At 36.2% G+C, this 25,517-nt stretch overlaps 2 protein-coding genes across 8 annotated transcripts in view; one reads left to right on the forward strand and one right to left on the reverse strand.

Moving 5' to 3' along the window:
• The first annotated feature begins 48 nt into the window (after window positions 1–48).
• On the forward strand, window positions 49–22,517 carry UBA5 (ubiquitin like modifier activating enzyme 5). Of its 6 annotated transcripts, none has more exons than XM_032629605.1 (13): window positions 206–478; window positions 575–804; window positions 6,485–6,530; window positions 6,977–7,126; window positions 10,631–10,740; window positions 11,588–11,674; window positions 12,333–12,417; window positions 13,200–13,304; window positions 13,494–13,621; window positions 17,597–17,732; window positions 19,119–19,194; window positions 19,567–19,673; window positions 20,191–22,517. In XM_032629605.1, the coding sequence occupies exons 1-13, from the start codon at window positions 350–352 to the stop codon at window positions 20,272–20,274; spliced, it is 1,473 nt and encodes a 490-aa protein (XP_032485496.1). In that variant the 5' UTR covers window positions 206–349; the 3' UTR covers window positions 20,275–22,517. The 6 variants fall into 6 exon arrangements, with proteins under 6 accessions (XP_032485495.1, XP_032485496.1, XP_032485497.1 ...); XM_032629606.1 differs by having other exon boundaries at window positions 6,977–7,066; XM_032629604.1 differs by having other exon boundaries at window positions 49–804; window positions 6,977–7,066.
• A 575-nt stretch (window positions 22,518–23,092) lies between these two features.
• NPHP3 (nephrocystin 3) overlaps window positions 23,093–25,517 on the reverse strand; it is a 51,559-nt gene continuing 49,134 nt past the window's right edge. Inside the window, exon 28 of one of the 2 annotated variants that reach the window (XM_032629596.1) lies at window positions 23,093–25,449. In XM_032629596.1, the coding sequence (XP_032485487.1) occupies window positions 25,404–25,449 (46 nt within the window). In that variant the 3' untranslated portion in view covers window positions 23,093–25,403. Of the gene's footprint in view, window positions 25,453–25,517 lie in introns of both variants that reach the window. The other variant, XM_032629595.1, reaches the window with a different exon arrangement.

The following is a 25,517-nucleotide window of genomic DNA, read 5'->3' on the forward strand; positions in this document are numbered from 1 at the left end:
CCCACCCCCCATCCAGGTGCCGCCGCTGGGCAGCACTGGCCCAGGACTTGGGCTGTGTCAGGAAATGCCAGAAGGGCCTCGTGTGTTTGGATTTAAAAGTTTCAGTCAGCCTCAGAGTTGTAGGCCTCAATTCTAAAGAAAGCAAAACCACTTTAGTCACTACGGGTAAACATGAACGCCGAAGTCTCCTCCGCCTCCAAATTTAACGCACCGGCAGGCGGAAGACCTATAGGGTCCGGTTCAGAAAAGGGCCCGTCAGGACCTCGAGCCCAGGAATAAAAGATCCTGGGGATTCTCCTGGCCGCCCGGTTGGAAAGGCAACAACGCAGGCCGCCGGCTCTGGACACTGATGACCCGGGCCCTGCTTCGGCCCGGGCGAAGAGGGAAACTGAAAGGGCTGGTTTTTCCTGGAGGGGGAACGATGACTGCAACGCACCGGAAGCGGCGCGCTGAGAGGCCCGCGGGAGCGGCGGAGACGGTCAGTCCGGGAGGCGCTGGGAGGGCTTCCTCAGGGTTGTGGGCTAGGAAGGCCGCCGCAAGGTGCCTCCTCACATACCCCTCGCGGGCCCAGCAGGCCAACAGCGTGGGGCGGCGGCGACGTCGACGGCCGGGGCTGGGAGCGCTGGCGGCCGGGGTCCCAGCCATGGCCGAGTCTGTGGAGCGGCTGCAGCAGCGGGTCGAGGAGCTGGAGCGGGAACTGGCCCAGGAGAGAAGTCGCCGGGCCCTGGGGGGCGGCGATGGAGGAGGCGGTCGGGCCCGCATCGAAAAGATGAGCCCCGAGGTGGTGGATTCCAACCCCTACAGGTGACCTGCGTGGTGGGTCGGGGCGGGGAGAGGGGCGAGGTCACCGTCTTCAGGTGGTCAGGAGTGAGGCGCTCCCCGCTGCTGTCCAGCTCACATGGCCTCGCAACTCCCTTTTCTTGTTCTGGGGTCCTGTTCCCAAACGGGCAAGACCAAATCTTAGTACTGGTGAAACGTGTTCTTCCTTTTCTTTAAAAAACCAACTGAATCAGCCATATGGTGCTGCTCCTGTGCTTGCTGAGGACACGTATTCAGTTAACTACCGCCCCTGCTTCTATTAGTCTTCCTCGCTCTGCGTAAAACTGAGAGTAAAAACTTTCAGAAGACACCAGATGTAAAACCCGCTAAGCATAAACTTGGGAGCTTCATAAAGTCTTCTGTGTTTCTTAAATTGGGGGCATGGTGGAGAGAGCTGGATTAGCTCTAAAACCATTGGACTTCCCCAGGCCTGTCTGCTCCTCTCCTTTCTTCTTTTCCTAAGATTTGTTAATTCAGCGGGCGTGCACTGTCACTTTCCCTCTTCACCACAACCCTAGGAGATTGCTACTATTATTTTATCCCCATTTTATAAGTGAGAAAAATGAGGCTTAGAGAGCTGCTGTGACCTGCCGCAGGTCATAGAGCTAACAGTAGCTAAAAAGGCCTGGACTGGCATTAGGTTTGTCTTACTCCAAAGTGCACATGGAACTGTCTCCCCGGTAAAAATAAATAAGCCATTTAGTAGTGTGGCTAAAAACTGGATAGTTTTAGAGTAGGTGAAACAGGAAAGATATTATTGTTGCTCTTTCTCTTCAAAGAGCAGGAGAGTTTGGATTTTAAAGAACGGTTTTATTTATGACATATAAAGCCTCAGTGGAAGTCTTAGGGTGCATGTTTTTTTTTTTTTTACAATCTAAAATGCAGACCAGTATTTAGGCACAAAGATGTTAATTACAATTTTATTTGTAATAGAAAAACCTGACCAAAATTATAATTGTTCCATAATTACAAAAGAGTTCATTTTAATTCAAATTAAGTGAAATCATGCCAGATTCTTGCTTTTCTCTCATTTATATTACTACTTTTTTTTTTTTTTTTTTTTGCGGTACGCGGGCCTCTCACTGTTGTGGTCTCTCCCGTTGCGGAGCACAGGCTCCGGACGCGCAGGCTCAGCGGCCATGGCTCACGGGCCCGGCTGCTGCGTGGCATGTGGGATCCTCCTGGACCGGGGCATGAACCCGTGTCCCCTGCATCGGCAGGCAGACTCTCAACCACTGCGCCACCAGGGAAGCCCTATCTTACTATGTTAAAAAAAATTTTTTTTTCTTTTAGTTTTGAGATATGAGGGGTTAACCATCCAAAATTTTTAGAGGTTGAATAAGCATGAATTGACATCTCTAATTAGAATGAGTGGGAACTATTCCATTTGGCATTCTTAAACATTTTTCAATTTTATAAATGAAAATTTTGAAATATTCCCTCCAAGAAAAGCAAAGGAATGTGGATCATATATTTATTTTTTAAAATAAATTTGTTTATTTATTTATGGCTGCGTTGGGTCTTTGTTGCTGTGCGCGGGCTTTCTCTAGTTGAGTGGGGACTCCTCTTCGTTGCAGTGCATGGGCTTCTTATTGCTGTGATGGCTTCTCTTGTTGTGGAGCACAAGCTGTAGGTGTGTGGGCTTCAGTAGTTGTGGCACGTGGGCCTCAGTAGTTGTGGCTCACGGGCTCTAGAGCTCAGGCTCAGTAGTTGTGGTGCACGGGCTTAGTTGCTCTGTGGCATGTGGGATCTTCCCAGACCAGGGCTCGAACCCATGTCCCCTGCATTGGCAGGCAGATTCTTAACCACTGCATCACTAGGGAAGTCCGATCATATACTTAGAATCATCTTTCAGATATCATTTTAATGTGAGATAATTCCTTGACATTGTAATGACCACAAACCTAACATTCAGAACTCAAATTTAAACATTTATTATTTTCTATATTATTTGCACCATTTGTCTTTATTAAAACTGCTACTTAGGAGATGGCAGTTGTCACCCAAAGCTCTGCACTAGTACATGGAAATTTGATAAAGGTCAGCCTTAAGTTTTTGAATTGTTGTTCATTCAGCAAATATTTAGTGAGCACCTTTTCATCTCCAGCTGGATAATGTTATCTACCACTTATTATTATGCATAGACACTGGGAATACAAAGTAGACATGGTCATTTCCCTCCAGAGGTTACCAGATGAGTGTGAGATAGATAGAAAAGTAAACATGGGATTGCAATATGAATGGTAAGAAATATGATAAAGTATTGATACATGGTTATCAGAAAAAATATAGGAGAGGGATTTGTAGGTTTCTTACATCATTTTAATTGCATCAAGTGATACACTAGAAATATAAAGCCCCTGACCCTCAAAGACCTTTTGCTTTGGTTTGGGAGATTCACTGGTTGTAGAATAATGATCAACACAAGTAACTGTAAAATTGTGTGGTATGTAATATAATTAGAAGCATGTTGACTAAATGAAGAGGTGAGGAGAGGCTTTGAAATTAGAAAACCTGGTTTTAAATACTGGCTCAAAAACCCAGCTCTGAATAATTGTTTGCCATTTAGCTAATCTTGGGCAAGTTAATTAACCTGAATCTTTTCCCCCATTCATAAAAGGAGGTTGCATTCTTCTCAGCATTATATATAAAGATTAAAGAGAGCATCAAGGTAAAGATGGCAGATTGATCACAGGCATATATTATCACTGTCTACCCAATCCCACTAAAATGAAAGTAAAGGAGTTTTTAAAAAGGAATAAACCCCCACTGAAAAAAGAGGGTTTCTATAAGTAATTGGGGGATGGGTGAGTCCCTGTACTTAAAAGATTATAGTTAGACAGTTTTAGAATCTAGAAAAGGGATGGATGACTGATAACTGATTTAAAGGATCCAAAGAAATTGACTCTAAAGGCTGCAACCCAGTTTATACCACAGAATTCCCCAAAAGCTCAAGAATAGGCATAGTATTTCTAGAAGGGCTTAAGGTAGGGCTAAGAAAGATATGGCTGAAAATCTGTTGAAGAAACAACCCAGGTTCACTACTTCACTTTGGGGAGCTGGGCAAATGCCTCTTCTCTATCAGGAGAGAAGACTAGAGATTTACTCATTGGAGAGTAAAATAGAGGATTTATATTAATAATTAAAGCAAGCCTTCATACCTGAAGAAAGGGGATTAACTAAATGTTTACATACTGAATGCTAGGACTCCCAACCTTGTTCTTCCATTTAACACCCCCAAACTTACAGGCATAAAGACTTTTCAGGCTGGAAATTGAAAGATTCTTCTCTGGGGAATCTGAGAGCACCAAGAAGAGAGACTGAAAGACACTGACATTGTGGGTTTCTCAACTGATCACCTTACAGTGAAGCCCAAAGTCAAACAAGCAATGCCCACATCCTTGCCTTTATTAGTGTCTGGCTCTTAAATATGAGCAGAATAAAGGATGAGAGAAGCTCCTAATGTGAAAGAAGGAAAATAAAATTAGTTATTTGAATAGACTATGTAAGGGGAACACAACCCAAATATTATTATTAGTATCTTCAGAAAGGAAAGATGTTATATAAATGAAACAGGACAAGTTACTACAAAAAGAAATCATTCAGATAATTGAAAAGAATTCTTGCAAATGGAGAATGATAACAAAAGTGAAAATCTCAATAGAAGATTTGGAAAATAATGTTGAAAGAAATCCAGAGAACAGAGCAGAAAACTAAAATGGTGGACAATAGGAGAAAGAAATTAAGAATAGAGGACTAGTCCAAGAGGTCCGACTTCGAAATAATAGAAGTTTCAGAAAGTCCAGGAAAAACAAACCAACCAAACAAGGACATCATCACATTATTCAAGGAAATTTCCCAGAACTGAAAAAACATGTTTCCTATTTGAAAGAGTCCAACAAGTACTCAGCACAATTGATGAGAATAGATTCACTCTAAGGGACATCATGAGATTTCAGAAGCTAGAAGGCACCTTAGAAATTTTGAAGGAAAATGTTTCTAACATAAAATTCTATACCAAGTTAAACTGTCAACTGTGTGTGTGTGTGTGTGTGTGTGTGTGTGTGTGTGTGTGTGTGTAGGTGTAGCTTTCGACGATTATGTACCCTTCAATTTGTCATTTTTATAATACATTTCTAAAAATAGAATTTGGTAAAACATTTTTAAGACGTTTGGTAAATAACATTTTCAGACATACATGTTCTCAAAATTTACCTTCCTTGCACCCTTTACAAAGCTATGAGAAGATGTTCTTCCAACCATAGCAAGAGAATAAATTAAGAAATAATCTACAGCAGAGGCTCTCAAACTTTAGTGTGCATCACAATTACTTGGGGAGCTTGTTCAAACACAGATTGTTTAGGCCCCACATCCAAAGTTTGATTCGCTTGGTGATTATAGGGTAGGGACTCAAGAAATGATATTTCTAGCAAATTCCATAGGCCACTGATCCATAGGCCACACTTTAGAACCATTGAGCTCTAAGGTACCAGAAGCAGGAGATTAATACAGGATGAAGAATTGAGAATTTGTAATATGATGAAGGGAGAATGCAGGATGGGAGCTGTATGTGCAGTAAATGTGCACATGGGGACATGTCAGAAGATTCTAGTATATCTTTAAGAAGAAATTGCTAGAACACCTCATGTATATGACTGTATCTAGAGGAATTTTAGACAACTGGGGTTGAATTTGTGAAAATACATAGAAAAGTAAACATAAGAACAAACACAATTATTAACTTCAAGGGTGGGGATCATACAGGAAAGGGTAAATTCTAATATACTACGTTGTCCAGTTGTGAACAGTATTAACATCTAACCAAAATGACCATATAACAATATCAAGAGGCTGGTGAGATGGGAAATATTTGTGTTTAATGATAAAGAGTGAAATCTTCAGATAGTACCTAAACCTGAAAATCAAGAAATAACAGTGTTAGCATGTTACTTAGAGATATCCTGGTAACAGAGTTAAAAATGAGTGAGGAGAGGAAAATGGGGGTGCAGGCCAGAACACTGCTGAGTTTCCTAACAAGCCTAATAGAACTATTTGACTCTTAAAGTGTAAACTAATGGGGATTGTATGTATATGTGTATAGTTTTAAAGTATATGTATTTTAAAAAAAACCCTAAAATACTGAAGATAACAGACTAGCAGTAACTAGGTAAATACCTCTTAGAGTCCTTGGTATAAGAGGTGCTTACTGAAAGTAGACATTATCCATTGTGGGCAGAGGCAACAAGTGAATAGAATTCCAGCCATGAGATTATTCTGATGTTAAACATTAAACATTAAATTTGAGTTAAACATTAAATATTTACATATACTAATAAGCATGGGAAAATGTTGAAATTTCACTTTGACCCATTCTCTGGAAACAACATTTGAGTCAATAGGTCTCAATCTTGACTGCACATTAGAATGTATGAGGAACTTTTAAAAAATCTTGTTGCACAGGCTACATCTTGGAGGGAGGGTATTCAGGCATCAGTGCTGAAGTAATTTAGTTTCATCTGGTAAAAATTAGCTGTAAGATTTCTCTCTCTCTCACACTCACTGTTTCTTCTCTCACAGTTTATTTTCTGTGATGATGTATGTTTACCTATATCACTATTAATTAAAAGATTGTAAGCCTTAAAATATTTCTTTCCTTTGTTTTAAGCCGCCTGATGGCATTGAAACGAATGGGAATTGTAAGTGACTATGAGGTAAGATAAACCCTTCCAAGTTTTTGAAGATGATTTCAGTAAATGAAAATAACTTTCGATGACATTTCCGATGAAGCATTATTATTTATTTATTTATTTTTGGCTGCATTGGGTCTTTGTTGCTGCGCGCAGGCTTTCTCTAGTTGCGGCGAGCTGGGGCTACTCTTTGTTGCGGTGTGCAGGCTTCTCACTGCGGTGGCTTCTCTTGTTGCAGAGCACGGGCTCTAGGTGTGCGGGCTTCAGTAGTTGTGGCTCGTAGGCTCTAGAGCGCAGGCTCAGTAGTTGTGGCGCATGGGCTTAGTTGCTCCACGGCATGTGGGATCTTCCCGGACCAGGGCTCGAACCCGTGTTCCCTGCGTTGGCAGGCAGATTCTTAACCACTGTGCCACCAGGGAAGCCCCGATGAAGAATATTAACCAATACATATATAATTTTGCATTTTACAGAAAATCCGTACCTTTGCTGTAGCAATAGTAGGTGTTGGTGGAGTTGGCAGTGTGACTGCTGAAATGCTGACAAGATGTGGCATTGGTAAGGTAAAAACATCTCTCTTTGTCTATCATTTAGGGAACCCAATCACTTCTGGAGTAAATCAGGTACAAATTAGAATTTCTTTTCTTCTTACTGATGGCTTATTGATTTGTGGTGTATTTATTTATTTAATTTTTTTCTATCCCGGGTTTTTTTGTTTTTTAAATTGGGGTATAGTTGCTTTACAATGTTGTTTTAGTTTCTGGTGTCATCGAAGTGAATCAGTATATGTATACATATATCCCCTCCCTCTTGCACCTCCCTCCCACCCCCTTCCCCCCCATCCCCCCGCATCCCACCCATCTAGATCACCACAGAGCACCAAGCTGAGCTCCCAGTGCTATACAGCAGGTTCCTACTAGCAGTTTTCCACATGGTAGTGTATATAGATCAATCCCAATCTCCCTATTCATCCCACCTCCCTAACCCCCCCTGCGGCGTCCGCATGTCTGTTCTCTATGTCTGTGTCTCTATTCCTGCCCTGCAAATAGGTTTATCTGTACCATTTTTCTAGATGCCACATATATGCGTTAATATACGATATTTGTTTTTCTCTTTCTTACTTCACTCTGTATGACAGAATCTAGGTCCGTGATTTGTGGTGTATTTATTCAGGTTGTTTTTTCTACCCCAGTGGGTGGGGTTAAGACATAAACCCACCCAAAAGGAAGCTAATATTATTACTAATTAAACAAGGACTATCTGATTTTGTTCAGGAACTTTTCTGTTGGGATTTAAGTGTTTTAGACATACAAGTTTAGGAAGAAGGCTGTTAAATTGATAAAGTGTGTAGTGAAACACTGAAACATCCAAAAAAAAATTTTTAAACACAGTTTTTATACAAGACAAACTAGAAAGCATGTACCTTTCTTACTCTTGAATTTGAAATGGTGAATGCTCCAGATTTTTTTTAGCCCATACATTTCTTTTTTTTTTTTTTTTTTACTTTTTTCTAAAATTTTTTTTTTTGGCTGTACTGTGTGGCTTGCAGGATCTTAGTTCCCCGACCAGGGATTGAACACCCAGGGCCATGGCAGTGAAAGTGCTGAGTCCTAACCACTGGACTGCCAGGGAAGTCCCATACTATTTTCTAAAATTGATTTGATTGGGTAGGAAGGAGAAGTTAACTTTGTACCAGGAATCAGCCTACCAATCTTAGATTTGTAAAGCCAGAGTCCATGATGTTAGATAGATAGTGGTTGAATACATAAGTTTTCCACAATTGTATATCATTTTGCTAAACTTTGTGGAAAAATGTTTGCTTTATCAATGCTTTTTAATATGTTGGTCCACTCCATGCCCCAAATTCTTAAAAGGAAGTGGTTTCAAAGTTGGCACTTATTTATCAATATAGAAAAGACAACACCAAAATACTAAAAATGTTTAACATTTTAAAGCCTTTCAAGAAGTTTATAAAAGCTAGCCAATAATTGCTTATACCTGACATATATGCCTTGGCTGACTGATCAAGGGTGGTAGAGATCATGGAGATTTGCTGGTCGCAGGTTTGAGTGTGCACTAGAATCACTTGGAAGCCTTATTAAAACAGATTGCCGGACTCTACCCCAGTGGTTTTGATTCTATAGGTTTCAGGTGGACCTAAGAATGTGCATTTCTAACAAGTTCCCAGGTGGTTCTGATGATGTTGTTCTGGGGACCATGCTTTAAGAACAGCATCACCTGGGAGCTTGTTATAAATGAAGATTCCTAGGCCCCACCCAAGACATGCTGAATCAGAATCTATATTTTAACAAGAACTCGAGGTGATTCGTAGGCATATTAAAGTTGTGGAAGTACTCCAGTATTTCTAACAAGCTTCAGGTGATGCTGACGGGGTTATCCCAGGCCCCATTTTGAGTAGCAAGGGTCTAGAACAGTTAGCAAATATTTCTGTAATTAGAATCACCTTGTATGTTTAAAAAAATTCTTAGGTTCGGACTGTACCACATAATAGGTTAATCAGAACCTCTGGGGTTGAGACCTACACATTTGTATTTTTTAAATACAGTGGTTCCAGTGTAAACTCAAGTTTGTAAGCTAAGGATCTACATAGGTAAGTTTCAGAACTCTTTATTCAATATGTAAAACAGAGAAACAAGAAGCTGTTTCATGGGGTTGAGTAGGGAAGTGGAGGATTGGAGATCCAGAGCCCACTTCTTATCCCTGAAAGTTCTGGTATTCCTGGGGCACACTGAATCACCAGATCTAGATCAACTGCCTTATTTTACAGATGAGAATACAGTCCTAAACAGTGAAAGTGACTTACCCAGAAGCAGATCTAATTAGTGACATGGTTACTACTCACACCTCCTGTCCCCAAATATAGGATTTCCTACAACTTACTCATAAACCAGCTATGAGGCCGAAACTCAAATTTAAAACTTGGCCTGACCTAATAAATATTGTTGACTTGAGATTAAGTAAACCAAATTTTGGAGACTCTAGGTAGGGTTAGAAAGTTTCATAGAGAGTATAAGTGATATCTTTTCTAGCAAAATACTGAGAGTTACCTATGTGTTGTTTTTATGGGCTGGGTAAACATTTTTTAGTTTCTGTATTGAGAAGAAAATCCCATTTTTGTTTTTATTTTTAGATTTAGGGTGCTGAGAATTATATTACAAAGTCACAGAATTTTAGATAAAGAAGGAACTTCGGGAACTGTATATCATTTTTACACTGCTTTGAATTATTCCATAGGTCTAGAGGCTCAGTTTTTTGTTTCTTGTTTTTTTTGGTTCTTTTTTCCATCACTGTAGATAAATTGCATTGCTCTGCTTTCAAGTTCATTGATCCTCTTTTTCCCCTGCAATGTCTAATCTACTCTTAGTCTCATCCAATAAAAATTTAATTTTAGATAATTAAAAAAAAAGGGACTGTGGATATACTTGGGTTCAACCTGTTCTTATTGATAAGAAATGGACCTTTCGGCCATTTTAAAGTTGTGTGAGTGTGTTTGACAAATGCTGTCATGCCTAAATATATAGCAGGAAACAACAATTAACTGATTGGTTAATAATTCTGTTTGGAATAATGTTTTAGCCGTGGCATGAGTATATATAGTGCCTTATTCATGAAAGGAATTGTGTTATACTATGGTTTTAAGTTACAGCATTTGTTTTTATCTTATTTAAAAATTTCATTTATCTAATGGGTTCTTGGTTTTTAGCCAAACATTGGAATGAAGTAGGATTTTGGCGCAGTTTGTAAAAATTACAATGAAATGGAATGAACATTAATTTTTGAGCTAATCATTTAGAGAGGCAGTACAGTGTTGTGTTTAGGGTACAGATGCTGGATTGAGAATGCCTGAATTTGAATCCCATTTTTACTACATATTAGCTGAGTGGCTTTTGGGCATGTACCCTAGTTGTCTTATTTCTAAAACGAGGATAAGAGTACCTATATATTGTATGGTCACTAAATGAGTTAATATATGGCACCTAGTATTTCAGAATTAGTATTATTACTGTCAAACAGTTAAACCCATCAGGTGGAAAGCTGACTAGTTTGTTATTTTTAGTTTGTTTTTTGGTACGTTTTTCATCAGAATACCACTATTTTCATTTTAGTTGCTACTCTTTGACTATGACAAGGTGGAACTGGCCAATATGAATAGACTTTTCTTCCAGCCTCATCAAGCAGGATTAAGTAAAGTTCAAGCAGCAGAACATACTTTGAGGTAAATGGAATACCAGTTGAAGGCAGTGAAATTGGTGAAATCTTCCTGTGTGTATTTAGTATGAGTTAAACTAACATATAAATGCACCTGTATTCTCCTTTATAAAAATGCAGGTTTCACTTATACAAAAAGAATTTTCTTACCTCTTTGATCTGGGTTGGCAGCCTCTTTTTTGAGAGTAAATATTTTATGCTTTGAGAGCCATATGGTTTCTGTCAAAACTGCTCAACTATGCAGTTGTAGTAGCTGTAGGCAATATATCAATAAAAGTGAATGAGCACGACTGCTCCAGTAAAAACTTTATTTATGGACTCTGAAATTTAAATTTCATATAAAATTTCACATCATGAAATATTGTTCTTCTTTTGACTTTTTTGTTTTCTTGCAACCATTTAAAAATGTAGAAACTCTTCTTAGCTTGCAGAACTTACAAAAAAAAAAAGGTGGCAGGGTGGTAGTCAGATTTGGCCCAAGAGCCAGACTTTGCCAACCCTTACTCTAGGACATTTCTTTGTGGTCCTAAACATATTTGCACTGAATTGGATAAGAAACAAAGAAGCTCTTCTGTCAGGCTGAACTGTAGCTAACAGAGTTAATAAAGGTTTAATTCCCAGCCACATAGATTGTGGGAATATTTTTGTAATCCTTCTGACAGTCTATGTATTTTGAACCTGGTCCTTGAAGTGGGACAAAAGAGGTAGAAGAGGACTTTGGATTTTCTTTGAGTGGCTTGAATGCCATTTCTCTAACATCTGTTAAATGATTTTTAGCTCTTTTAGTTCTTTATCTTGCTTTCTCTTACTGTTTTACTAGTAGTTTTTATAATCATTCCGTTTTTCCCTCTTAGGAACATTAATCCTGATGTTCTTTTTGAAGTACACAACTACAATATAACCACAGTAGAAAATTTTGAACATTTCATGAATAGAATAAGGTAAAATTTTATTTATGAATATTTTGCACAATGTCCAGCTCATTTTAAGTATTATTAGAAAATCTGTCAATGATTAATTAATTCACTGAGTTGGTATATATTTTGTTTTTAAAATAGTTTTAAAATTTTTTGTGTAATTTTTATGTATTGGGAGCTCAGTAAAAAACATATATTGTCCAAAAACTATAGTAACAACAAAATAAAAACACATCTAAAAAAACCTGTTATTATGATATAACAAGGGGCCTCAATTATGAGTTCTGTTATAGATTATACTTCTATCTGAAAGTGGTTTTCTGCAGACTAACACCATTGAAATATTCGATTGTATTCAGTTAACTTTATTACATTTACATTTGTAGTGAAACATGAGTAAAAGTCTGTGAAAGCTGATAGGGAAATGGTAACTTTTGTGAACAGATTTTATATTTTTTGCACCCTTTTACATCTTGTATAAGAAATACTGTAATATCATTGATATTATGTTCGTAATAGTGAATACTCAATGTATACTGGGTCTTTAATATTAAATGCTATGTTATAATTATACTCAAACATTTACTGAAAGACTAAATGTATTGACTGAACAAATAAAGTCTAATTAGAGTGTATTTTGTGTCCTGATTTTTTTCAAATAAAATTTATTTTCTTTGCCTAGTAATGGTGGATTAGAAGAAGGAAAACCTGTTGACCTAGTTCTTAGCTGTGTGGACAATTTTGAAGCTCGAATGACAATAAATACAGTGAGTATTCCTATTGTATAATGTGTTATATTCATGGATTTATCTATTTTCCTGTATATTCTGTCAGTATATATTCCGCATTCTGAAAATAGTTCTGCATTTAAACCCTTTGATAATGTATTTTGTTTGTTTTTAATGTTCTCTCATCCTGTTTTTGAAATTTATTCTAATGTGACCTATCTATCCTTGTTGGTGTGGCATATATTTCAGTATCCTACTCTCTCTTATGCCAATAGAGCAAACTAAAACAGCAGATAATTCTGATGTACAATTTTTAAAATGAATGAATATCTTACAATACTGTCTTATTCTTGGTCGGCATTGGTTTTTACTTTTGTTGATTTATTTTAAGTAAATGTATAAATGTGTATAAATTGCCTACACACATGATTTCTCAAAACTAAAACTGAATTCTTTTTCTTTTGAATTACTGTGTTTTCAACTTTGCAAATGACATTTTGCATTTTTTTGTTGCTGAAATTATTTTAGAAAAATGAAGTTTTACATTAATCTAATAAGAAATCCAATAAACTATGGTTCAATTTAATTAGATATTTATATTGACTGCTTACCTGAATGCTATCAGTTTCTTTTTTAAGGAGAGTGGCTATTGCTAAGGAATTCCATTATTTACAACTTTCTTCTTTGTTTCTGAAAATTAATTTTTAAAAACTCTTTGTAATTCATTTAGTTAAACTCCAGTTTTTCATGAAAAGAACTTATGGTAAATTACTTCTTGCTTTTTTATGTTCTTTCTTGTGTTTTCACCTATTTCTATTAAGGCTTGTAATGAGCTTGGACAAACATGGATGGAGTCTGGGGTCAGTGAAAATGCAGTTTCAGGGCATATACAGCTCATAATTCCTGGAGAATCTGCTTGTTTTGCGGTATGCGTGATTCATTTTGGGTTATTATTTTTCACTGTTAAGTACTGGAGTTCCTAGGGGCATTGAAAATGTTTACAATTCGAAGAAAAGACCAAACTTTGAATGAATTTGATGGAATATTATTTGGAATAACTTATACTTTTTTCCCTTTCTTTTGAAATATATTTTCTTTTATTCTTTTTCATGTAGTGTGCTCCACCGCTTGTAGTTGCTGCAAATATTGATGAGAAGACTCTGAAACGAGAAGGTGTTTGTGCAGCCAGTCTTCCTACTACTATGGGCGTGGTTGCTGGGATCTTGGTACAAAATGTGTTAAAGTGAGTGAAGGATAATTTTTCTGAATAGTCTTGTTTGCTTTTGACAAACATTTCAAATATTGGAATGACTAGCTAAGTATTTAATTTGTTCTTTTAATTTAGTTTTAAATACACATTAAAAAATTTTATGTATAATATGTGTATACTTTTATATATAAATATATTTAATTTAAATATATATTAATTAATATTATATATATCAACACACATATATTTGTGTTACTCTCCATTTGGCATAGTTCTTGTTCAGTGGTACTTGTATATTTATTTATGAAGCATTAACCAAATGATTTAAATTTCTGCACATCTGGCCAAAGGGTGAAGACCCATAAATACACTTGCTTCCACTATCTTGGTTTAACATTTCTAAAAATAATATGAATGTGATTAAACATTAACTAGGGTTATTTCTCTGCTATCCGTAAACAGATACCCAGCAACTGCACCATCTAAACTATAACTAATAAAGACAAACGTTTCTTTAAAGCTAAAATTAATGTCATAGAGATTTTGTTTTGTTTTGTTTTGTTTTTTTGCGGTACACGGGCCTCTCACTGTTGTGGCCTCTCCTGTTGCGAAGCACAGGCTCTGGACGCACAGGCTCAGTGGCCATAGCTCACGGGCCCAGCTGCTCTGCGGCACGTGGGATCTTCCCGGACCAGGGCACGAACCCGTGTCCCCTGCATCAGCAGGCGGACTCTCAACCACTGCGCCACCAGGGAAGCCCTGTCATAGAGTTTTTGAACCAACTCATACTTTATGAAAAGCAGAACTGCTTTAGTTGTGCCTTAACTCAGGCCATTTTTTCCCCTCACTTTACAATGTTAATAAGCTTAGTTATGTTTCTTAAGCATCCAATATAATAAGAACAAATTTCAGGGCTTCCCTGGTGGCGCAGTGGTTGAGGGTCCGCCTGCCGATGCAGGGGACACGGGTTCGTGCCCCGGTCTGGGAGGATCCTACGTACCGCGGAGCAGCTGGGCCCGTGGGCCGTGGCCGCTGGGCCTGCGTGTCCAGAGCCTGTGCTCCGCAACGGGAGAGGCCGTGGCGGTGAGAGGCCCGCGTACCGCAAAAAAAAAAAACCAAATTGCAACATGTTACAGGGAGGCACTCTAATATCATTTATCAGCCATCAGCAAAGAAATACCAGAATACATAAGAACTCTCAAGGCAACTGTCTGGGGCTGTTTCAGATGAGACAAATAGCCTGTCAAATTTCAGTAGGTCTTAATCTAAACACAACATTTTACAGTATGTTATGAAGAAGGGGAAAAGAAAATCATGGCTACAAAGTATTCTCTTACCAATGTGTCATATCTAGCCAACCCTCTATTGATGGACATTTAGGCTACTTACAGATTCTTTTGCTATTATTAACGGTGCTGCAAAAAGCATCTTGCATATATCTTTGTAGAGTAGATTTTTGTACAGTGTGAATTTTTAGAAGTGGAATTGAATTTCTAAGTTTATGCAATACTTACTTTGACAGATATTACTAAACTTCTCCTTCAAAAGGATGGTACATTTCCATGACAGTGTGGGAGTACCTGGTTTGTCCACATCTTTGGTAACATTGGGTATCATCAAACTTTTTTTTTTGAAGTATAGTTAATTTACAGTGTTGTGTTAGTTTCAGGTGTACAGCAAAGTGATATATATTCTTTTTCAGATTCTTTTCCATTATAGGTTATTACAAGATACTGAGTATAGCTCCCTGTGCTATACATTAGGTCCTTGTTGTTAACCTATTTTATATACAGTAGTGTGTATATCCCAAACTCCTAACTTATCCTCCTCCCTCCTTGCCCCCCTCCCACTATCCCCTTTGTTTTCTATGTCTGAGTCTGTTTATGTTTTGTAAATAAGTTCATTTGTATCAATTTTTTAGATTCCACATATAAGTGATATCATATGATATTTGTCTTTCTCTGTCTGACTTACTTCACTTAGTCTGATAATCTCTAGGTCCATCCATGTTGCTGCAAATGGCATTATTTCATTCTTTTTTATGGATGAGTAATATTCCATTGTATATATATACCACATCTTTATCCATTCATCTGTTGATGGACAAGGTTGCTTCCATGTCTTGGCTATTGTAAATAGTGCTGCTGTGAACATTGGGGTGCATGTATCTTTTTGAATTAGAGTTTTCTCTGGATAGATGCCCAGGAGTGGGATTGCTGCATCATATGATAACACTGTTTTTAGTTTTTTAAAGAACTTCTATTCTGCATAGTGGCTGCACCAATATACATTCTCACCAACAGCGTAGGAGGGGTCCTTTTTCTCCATACCCTCTCCAGCATTTATTATTTGTAGACTTTTTGATGAAGGCCATTCTGACCAGTGTGACGTGATACCTTATTGTGGTTTTGATTTGCATTTCTCTAATGATTAATGATGTTGAGCATTTTTTCATGTGCCTATTGGCCATCTGCATGTCTTCTCTGGAGAAATGTCTGTTTAGGTCTTCTGCCCATTTTTTGATTGGGTTGTTTGTTTTTTTGATATTGAGCTATATGAGCTGTTTGTATATTTGGAAATTAATCCCTTGTTGGTAGCATTGTTTGCAAATATTTTCTCCCAGTCCGTAGGTTGTTTTTTAATTTTTTTTATGGTTTCCTTCACTGTGCAAAAGCTTTTAAGTTTAATTAGGTCCCATTTGTTTATTTTTGTTTTTATTTCCATCACTCTAGGAGACAGATCCAAAAAAATATTTCTGTGATTTATGTCAAAGAGTGTTCTGCTTATGTTTTTCTCTAGGAGTTTTATAGTATCCAGTTTTACATTTAGGTCTTTAATCCATTTTGAGTTTAGTTTTGTATGTGGTGTTAGAGTCATCAAACTCTTTTATCCTTGTCAATTTGATAGGTGAAAAATGGGTATCTCATTTTAATTTCCAGTTGTGAAAAGGGTTGAGCACTTATATTTTTCTGTGAATTGTCTTCTCACATCCTTTGCTCAGTTTGTCTTTCCTTGTTGTATATTAAGAACATGCATTCGCAGATTTTTTCCTTTTGTTGTTTATCTTTTGTACATGATTTTTCAGCTTTTCTATAAGCTTCTAAAAGGAATCAGATTTGACTGGAAGGGAGCACAGGGAGCTTTATGGCATACTGGAAATGCACTATACAGTCTGCCCACCATTTCCTTGGGTTCTGCATTTGTGGATTCAACCAACTGTGGATCGAAAATATTTTAAAAAAAAATTCCGGAAAGTTCCAAAAGCAAAACTTGAATTTGCCACAAGCTTCCAACTATTTATATAGCATCTGCATTGTATTTACAACTATTTACATAGCATTTACATTGTATTAGGTATTATAAGTAATCTAGAGATTATTTAAAATATATGGGAGGATGTGCACAGTTTATATGCAAATACTATACCACTTTATATAAGGGGCTTAATTTTGGTATCCTGTGGGTGGGGGGGTGTTCTGGAACCAATCTCCCATAGATACTGAGTGCCAACTATATTTTGATCTGGTAGTGAATATTACATGGGTGAATACTTTTGTAACATTTTATTGAGATTTAATACAAATTTAAGATTGTAAACTTTGCAGCAAGTTATATATAAAAAACTTTAAAAAATTAGATTTAGTACCATATCTCAGAGATTTTTAAGATATACTTCTGCCACACAACTTCTGTGAAATTAATATGCTTCTTAAAGTTGTTGACATGTCATAGTTTAATTGGCAGCATTTTATCTTTATTACATGTTCAAAAAATAATAGTGCATTCTATGGTTGATGAAATGGAGTAGCCTTTCTTCACTGCATTCATTCAAAAAAATCTACTATAAGCCAGGCCCTGTAAACAAGATAAGAAATTTGTTTGCTGGGTTGCTTGTTACAAAAATCATTACCTTCTTTAAAGTCATTTTTTAAAAAGTCAGTTACTTTTTTTCTAATACTTTTATGGTTTTATTTCTTTAGTTAAGTCTACTTTGATTTGTTTTTCTAGGTTTCTGTTAAATTTTGGTACTGTTAGTTTTTACCTTGGATACAATGCAATGCAGGATTTTTTCCCTACTATGTCCATGAAGCCAAATCCTCAGTGTGATGACAGAAATTGTAGGAAGCAACAGGAAGAATATAAGGTATATGTCAATGTGTCACAATGCATGAGAGATCATATTGCATAGGACAATAACTTAAAAAAGAAGAAAAAATTATTTAGATTTGGAATACAAGGTAAATGGATTCTGGATTTTTAAAGGTTTAATTTATTCACCATACTTTAACATGAAAATTCTGTTCAAAGTCCTTTCTTGTTTTTGGTAAGATAAAACTGTCTGAATTCATTAAAAAAATTTTTTTTAATTTTAATTTTTTTAAACTAAAATATACTTGATGTATTGATACAATATTATGTTAGTTTCAGGTGTACCACATAGTGATTTGACATTTGCATATATTATGAAATAAGCACCATGATAAGTCCAGTTATCATCAGTCCCCATACAAAGTTATTACAATATTATTGACCATATTCCTTATGCTGTAAATTTTATCCATGACTTTTTATTATATAATTATAGGTTTATACCTCTTTATCCCCTTCACCTGTTTCACTCCCCACCTCCCCTATGGCAACATCATTTATTTTCTGTATCTGTGAGTCTCTTTTCATTTTGTTTTGTTTTTAGATCCCACATTTAAGTGAGATTATATGGTATTTGTCTGACTTATTTCATTTAGCATAATACTTCTAGTTCCATCCATGTTGTCACAAATAGTAAAGATTCTTTTTTATGGCTGAACAATATTCCATTGTATATATGTACCACATTTTCTTTATCCATTTATCTGTTGATGGACATTTAGGTTGCTTCCATGTCTTGGCTGTTGTAAATAGTGCTGCAGTGAACATTGGAGTGCATATATCTTTTTTTTGTTTTGTTTTGTTTTTTTGTTTTTTGTGGTATGCGGGGCTCCGGATGCGCAGGCTCAGTGGCCATGGCTCACGGGCCTAGCTGCTCTGCGGCATGTGGGATCTTCCCAGACCAGGGCAAGAACCCGTGTCCCCCGCATCGGCAGGGGGACTCTCAACCACTGCGCCACCAGGGAAGCCTGCATATATCTTTTGAGTTAGTGTTTTTGTTTTCTTAAAAAAAAATGCCCAGAAGTGAAATTGCTGGATCATATGGTAGTTGTATTTTTAATATTTTGAAGCACCTCCATACTGTTTAGCAGCTGCAACAATTTACAATCCCAGTAACAGTGCACAAGGTTTCCCTTTTCTCCATATCCTCACCAACACTTGTTATTTGTTGTCTTTTTGATAATAGTCATTCTGACAGGTGTTACCTCATTTTGGTTTTGATTTGCATTTCCCTGATGATTAGTGATATGTGTCTGTTAACTATCTGTATGTCTTCCTTAGAAAAAAGCCTATCTGAATTCTTGGTTCTGATCAATTCTGACTGATGTTTCAGAGAACTGAAAATGAGTAAAAACACTGATACTGTTTATGATTTCTACAGAAAAAGGTAGCAGCACTGCCCACACAGGAGGTTGTTCAAGAAGAGGAAGAAATAATACATGACGACAATGAGTGGGGTAAGAATTGTTTCATAAATTGAAATGGCAGCATAAAACAATCTTTTATGGGAGGGAAACTGATTATAATTAAGATATACAAGTTTTTTTTTTTTTTTTTTTTTTGCGGTGTGCGGGCCTCTCACTGTTGTGGCCTCTCCCGATGTGGAGCACAGGCTCCGGATGCGCAGGCTCAGCGGCCATGTCTCACGGGCCCAGCCACTCCGCGGCACGTGGGATCCTCCCACACCGGGGCACTAACCCATGTCCCCTGCATCGGCAGGCGGACTCCCAACGACTGTGCCACCAGGGAAGCCCGATATACAAGTTTTGAATGATTATTGCTCATTAAGTTCCTTAAAAACTGTTTTAAGATCAAGTTTAACCTTACAGGTATTGAGTTGGTATCTGAGGTTTCAGAAGAGGAACTGAAAAATTCTTCAGGTCCAATTCCTGACTTACCTGAAGGAATTACAGTGGCATATACAGTTCCGCAAAAGGTACATCTAAAATCTGTTTACCATAAGTAAATATAAGAGAAAATTACTATTTATTTTCTTTCATCTTCAACCTATTTTATAATGCCAATGCAGTATTTCCTATTTTAGGTGTTTTACATTATAGGCATTAAGATTTGTGAAAGAGAGAGTTATTCAGTGTTAATATGGAAATACAGGCACAGCACAGTTTAAACTGTTTGAAAACATAGATGTAAAATCGTTTTGCTCATTTGTGGATCAAGTGAAATAGATTTTGATTAAATGACAATACCATTTTTTTGGTATATTGATAAGTTTTAGCCACAATATCATTTAAAAATACCACTTCTGTAGAGATATCAAGAACATTGAAATTACTGCTTGTCTATCCTAAAAATTAGAAGGCATATTTATTAAAGAAATTGTACTTTGTAAACTTGTTGAACATGGTTAAGGCTTACTGATTATATGTTCCTAAGCATTAAGAACTTTATTTAACTGGTTATTTTTTCACCATGTTTCCCTCATTTATGGATAGCAAGAAGATTCTGTACGTGAAGTAACAGTGGAAGATTCTGGTGAAAGCTTGGAAGACCTCATGGCCAAGATGAAGAACATGTAAATAATGGACTGGCCTGTATTTTATTTCCTGTGTCTAAACCTGTTCCCTAGCAATTAAAAAGAAAATCATTTAAAACTGAGAAAACTTAGGGCAACATCAGTTGATGTATAATCTTCACTGAATTGTTATACTGTTTAAAAATGCTGTGACTATTGCTTGTTACTCCCCCCACCTTCAACTAAATCAGAAAACTCTCCTAAAACTCATGTTTCATTCTAGTAAGAAAACTTCAAAGGATTATTGAAGGCAGTTATAAATCTTATTTAAAATTCAGCCATTGAACTATTTTGGCCTTTTGGGAGGGGTGGGAAGAAAGGACCAATTTGATTTGCCTGAGGCCATGGACAACAGAATAGTGTGTGGTCAAATATAGGGAAAGGACAAGAGGTACAACCTATTGATTAGAGCCAGCAGGCATCTACTCATTGTGTTTGGAATTGCTCTCTACAGGAAAACTGCCCACTACTACTAACTTGAGCAACAATGAATTTCAAATAGTAAACCTATAAAATAAAAACATCCTTTCAAATGTTTCCTGATGAAACACAAGCTGAAATACAGTCATTGGAAAAGTTTGTAAACCTTTGAATTATATATTCAAAACAAGACAGAGGCAAATAAGAGGAAGCTTTCTTCATGGATAGACAGATAAAGATATTTTCAGGATGTATAAATTATATTTCTGCACTGATTAAGAAAAAGCATATCATCTGTGGAACATATATCTGAATCAGTGTGCTTTATTGAACAAAAGATAAATTTAGGCTAAGATCATCTAAATTATACCTATCATATGGGCTACCTTCTAATACTTTATTTTATTTAAATTTGATTCCGTGGGTAATTAGATATTGGCAAAGGTTTGTCCTCGTTAACAGACAATAAAAGAGGTCTAAATTGCCTCTGCAATGACTGACATGTATTTCTTCACAGGGAAGAGTATATTTTCCCTGATCGTGACCACTAAATCGTAATTTGATAAACTGGTTTTCTCTGGATTTTGCACACAAATAATGAAGACTTAGAGAACCTTGTTTGAAATAAATTCCTAATGGTTTGGAGACTAATAAAGACACATGCATGTGTAACCATTATCTGTAGGCTGGTACTATGCTAGTCTCCTATTTTGATGACTTTTTTGCTCTGAAAAGATATAAATGTCTAAATTCTATCTCTAGGAGGAAAATGTCATTAAAAAATTAAAAGTGCATTTCCCACTTGTAAAGTAAAATTCTAAAAATAATTTCAGAAAGCCCCAAATATCAAATATGTTTAATATATTAGCTTTGAGATTTTAGCATACTGTGATTCTTATGTTTAGAGTGATGTCAGGAAAGTATGGGGATAGTTTTTCTACCCTTGAAACATTTACGTTGCCTTAGTAGGTCATTTGTTGTTTAAAATTTTCGTGTAGTCATCTGTAAAATAACTTTTCTAGTTTCTAGAGATGCTTTGAATTTCAAAAAAGAAATGCAGTCTTTCTAAGTCCCATTCCTTTGGTATACTAATTTGGTACCTCTGGTACACTAATTTGGTAAGGCTTTTACTTATAAGTTTATATAGTTTGATAAATAGCTAGAATCTACTATCTTTTTTTTAAAAAATTTTTATTGGAGTATAGTGGATTTACAATATGTGTTAGTTTCAGGTGTACACAAATTGAAACAGTTATACATATACATATTAGAACCTGCTATCTTCTAAAGACCTTTTATCTGTTCTTAATTTGGCACTGTACCCTGTTGGTGTCTTATACTGTACCAAATCTTATCTAATTTTTTTGTCTTATATCTCCATTAAAGTTATTATTTTAGCAGAAAAAATCTGGTAACAAGTATCTTTTGTAACCTAGAGAGCTCTCTTGACAATCTGTATGCCATGAAAACTTGTATATGTAGGCAGCTATGAAAAATTAATCATCACTGGATTTTACATTACTAAATAAACCCATAGTGCTTGACCAGATTTATAACACTATTGTTTCTAGTGTGAAAGATGAAAACACTCCCAAAATTGCCTTAGCACAAAGGCTCTAAATTACAGTAAAACAATATGTTCAACTTTAATCCCTTGTTAATTGTTAGTGGGAAGTTAATTTGTGGTATTACTCAAATGCTTTATGTAAATAGTAAAAAAAAAAAAGTAATGTAGTATGCGTTTCTTTATGTAAAATTACTCCCTGAATACCTATAAACACACTGACCAACCCAAAAAGGTAATAAACATTTAACAATATTAATGAAGCTTTGACCACCCCATCACATGTTTTATTAATATTTTTCTTTCTGTAAAGTATTAATGAATGAAAATTAATTATAACTACCATAGTTTGGAGCCTACCAATTCCGATTTATAAATGTCTGAAAGCTACATTTTCCATTGTGAAAGGTGTATATTAATGTGCACATAATTATCCTATTTGAGTACCTCAAATACAAAGAAATGACTGTCTCAGCTATTTTTATCTTTTTAAGTAGGCATTCTACATGAAAACATTTGAGTTGATAGTATAATTAGACCAAAATATAGTCCTTTTTAAAAAATATAGTCTTAAATTATATTTAAACTTAAACCTTTTGAAGTAGTCATCATCCCCCAATTAACTTACCATAAAGTCACTTTGAATAATATAAGTTTTCATTTTTTGTATATTTTTTAAGTCCAAATTTTATAGGAACAAAGAAAAAAATGCATATTATTCTTTTGCTATTTTTTCCTTTTTTCAGGGTTCTTCTAAAATATTAATCTCAGATTATTTCCTAAAGTTTAAGGCATTTAAATTTAATATATTACTTATAGTGTGTTAAATTTCTTATACCACTACATAATCAAATTTTAAACTCTAAAAGATTAATTCTAAAATCAATGTCTGGTATATTTGAATTCAATTACTTTGTGCCTTTCACAGCTGGTATATTTGTGAATTCAATTACTTTGTGCCTTTCACAGTTGGCCATAACCAGAAAGATGTGTTATGGTTATATTTATCTTCTTTTTTCCCTCTTGAATTTCTCCCAGAAGGGGGAAGAATTATGCTCATTTTGTAAGATCCTACCTCATTTCTTTTAAGTCACCACTCTAGTGCCTTAGAATTAGACCACTGTTTCTCAAACATATGTGCATATGAATCTGGGGAGAGGCTGTCTGAATTAATTAGCTCCCATGTGGCGCTGATGATCCTGGTTCACAGACCACCTTGAGTAGCCAAGCCTTAGAGAACATGAACCAAAATCCTGCGGAGTCACTGAAGCTCAAGTTGAGCAAACTACTCGGTGAATACTGACAACATTCTAGTCTTTTTTGTAATGTTCAACATTTTTCTTAATTATATAAATATAATCCTCTTGTATTATTATATTATAAATAAAAGACACATTTTTCATTTTCACCAAGAACTTTATTGAACGTATTCACCCTTTTGTTCCACTACCTTCTGCCATTTTTCAGGCAACTTCATAATTCCATCTTCCCAAAACTTTTTATGTTTTTGAGGAAAGAACTATTCCAGGTGCCTTCTACAGTCTTCCAGGGAATTGAAATTTTTTCCATTACAAGAATTTTGTAAAGACTGAAATAAATGGAAATCCGAAGGTGCAACGTCTGGCGAATACGGTGGGTGAATCAGAACTTCCCAGCCAAGCTATAACAGTTTTTGCCTGGTCATCAAAGAAACATGCAGTCTTGCGTTATTCTGATGGAAGATAATGTGTTTTCTGTTGACTAATTCTGGACGCTTTTGATGGAGTGCTGCTTTCAGTTGGTCTAACTGGGAGCAGTACTTGTTGGAATTGTTTGGTTTTCTGGAAGGAGCTCATAATAGAGAACTCCCTTCCAATCCCACCATGTACACAACATCACCTTTGGATGAAGATTGGCCTTTGGTTTGGTTGGTGGTGGTTCATTTCACTTGCCCCACAATCTCTTCCATTCCACATTATTGTACAGTATCCACTTTTCATCGCTTGTCACAATTTGTTTTAAAAATGGAACGTTTACGTTTAAGTAGAGAATCACATGCGAAAATACGGTCAGGAAGGTTTTTTTCACTTAACTTATGTGGAACCTAAACATCAAAGCAATTAACATAACCAAGCTGGTGCAAATGATTTTCAGCGCTTGACTTGGATATTTTGAGTATATCGGCTATCTCCCACGTGGTATAATGTGATTGTTCTCAGTTAATGTCTCGATTTGATCCCTATCAACTTCAACTGGTCTACCCAACCGTGGAGCATAGTCCACCGAGAAATCTCCAGCATGAAACTTTGCAAATTACTTTGACACGTTCAAACAGTCATAGCACCTTCTCCATACACTGCACAAATCCTTTTTGCGTTTTGGTTGCGTTTTTACCTTTCTTGAAATAATAAAGCATATTGTGCTGAAAATGTTGCTTTTTTTCTTCCATCTTCAATATTAAAATGGCTATACAAAAATTCACCAATTTTGATAAATCTTTTTTAAAATGCACACTGATATGATAGCTGTCACATACAATGTAAACAACATTGTCACGAATGAAGTTAAAGACAACTAAGTGCTATTAGATCCATCTTACGGAAAAAAACGAACGAAACTTTTGGCCAACCCAATATACACTGGAGTGGGAAAAAAAACTTTAAATTCCACTTTTATTCTAAAACAGTGAAATATGGTTATTACATTTTTCACCTTTACAATTAATACATGTTGGAATCTTACAAGTATTAAAATTGAAGATTTTATTTATATATAAATACATAAATGGTACAAAACATTATCCCAAATTGGCAATATTTATAAAATCTATAAAAATATTTAATTTTCAGTATAAAATGGCCAACTAATTTGAGTCCAAGATAAATGAAGACATAGATTTAGGCCATTTAAGAAAGAAGGTCATGTCCATATTTTGGGAAAGGTCAAAGAATGCCAAAGAGCTTGACCTGTTACTGCATTAATGACTTCAGATTGTGCAGGTACATTCTACACAGTAAAAACAATATACAGTGTAGAGAGCATGGAAAGCAGAGGGCTTGGCCCAATCTGCTGAATGAAAAGGTAGAATAAAAAAAATGTAGCAGTCAGAGATTCCTATTACTAGTTCATTTTACAGAAGACAATTCATACTTTCCGTCAACATTATCCCTTTACTCCTTGAAACTTTTCTTTGAGGTAGAGAACTGGGCCAGACTGCTGCTGAAAAGCAAGATGAGGAATGATGAGGCTCAAGTAACTTGAGAGAGGAGAAGAATCACGGAATT

This window comes from Phocoena sinus, chromosome 4, assembly GCF_008692025.1.
Source record: "Phocoena sinus isolate mPhoSin1 chromosome 4, mPhoSin1.pri, whole genome shotgun sequence".
In the NCBI taxonomy this organism is placed as follows: domain Eukaryota; kingdom Metazoa; phylum Chordata; class Mammalia; order Artiodactyla; family Phocoenidae; genus Phocoena; species Phocoena sinus.

Excerpts from the sequence above, each read along its gene's own strand:
- UBA5 (XM_032629603.1), top strand. The coding sequence starts at position 350 with ATGACCCGGGCCCTGCTTCGGCCCGGGCGAAGAGGGAAACTGAAAGGG. Across the intron at positions 6,531-6,976 it reads GAATTGTAAGTGACTATGAG|AAAATCCGTACCTTTGCTGT; the intron begins GTAAGATAAACC and ends TGCATTTTACAG. Across the intron at positions 10,741-11,587 it reads GCAGCAGAACATACTTTGAG|GAACATTAATCCTGATGTTC; the intron begins GTAAATGGAATA and ends TTTCCCTCTTAG.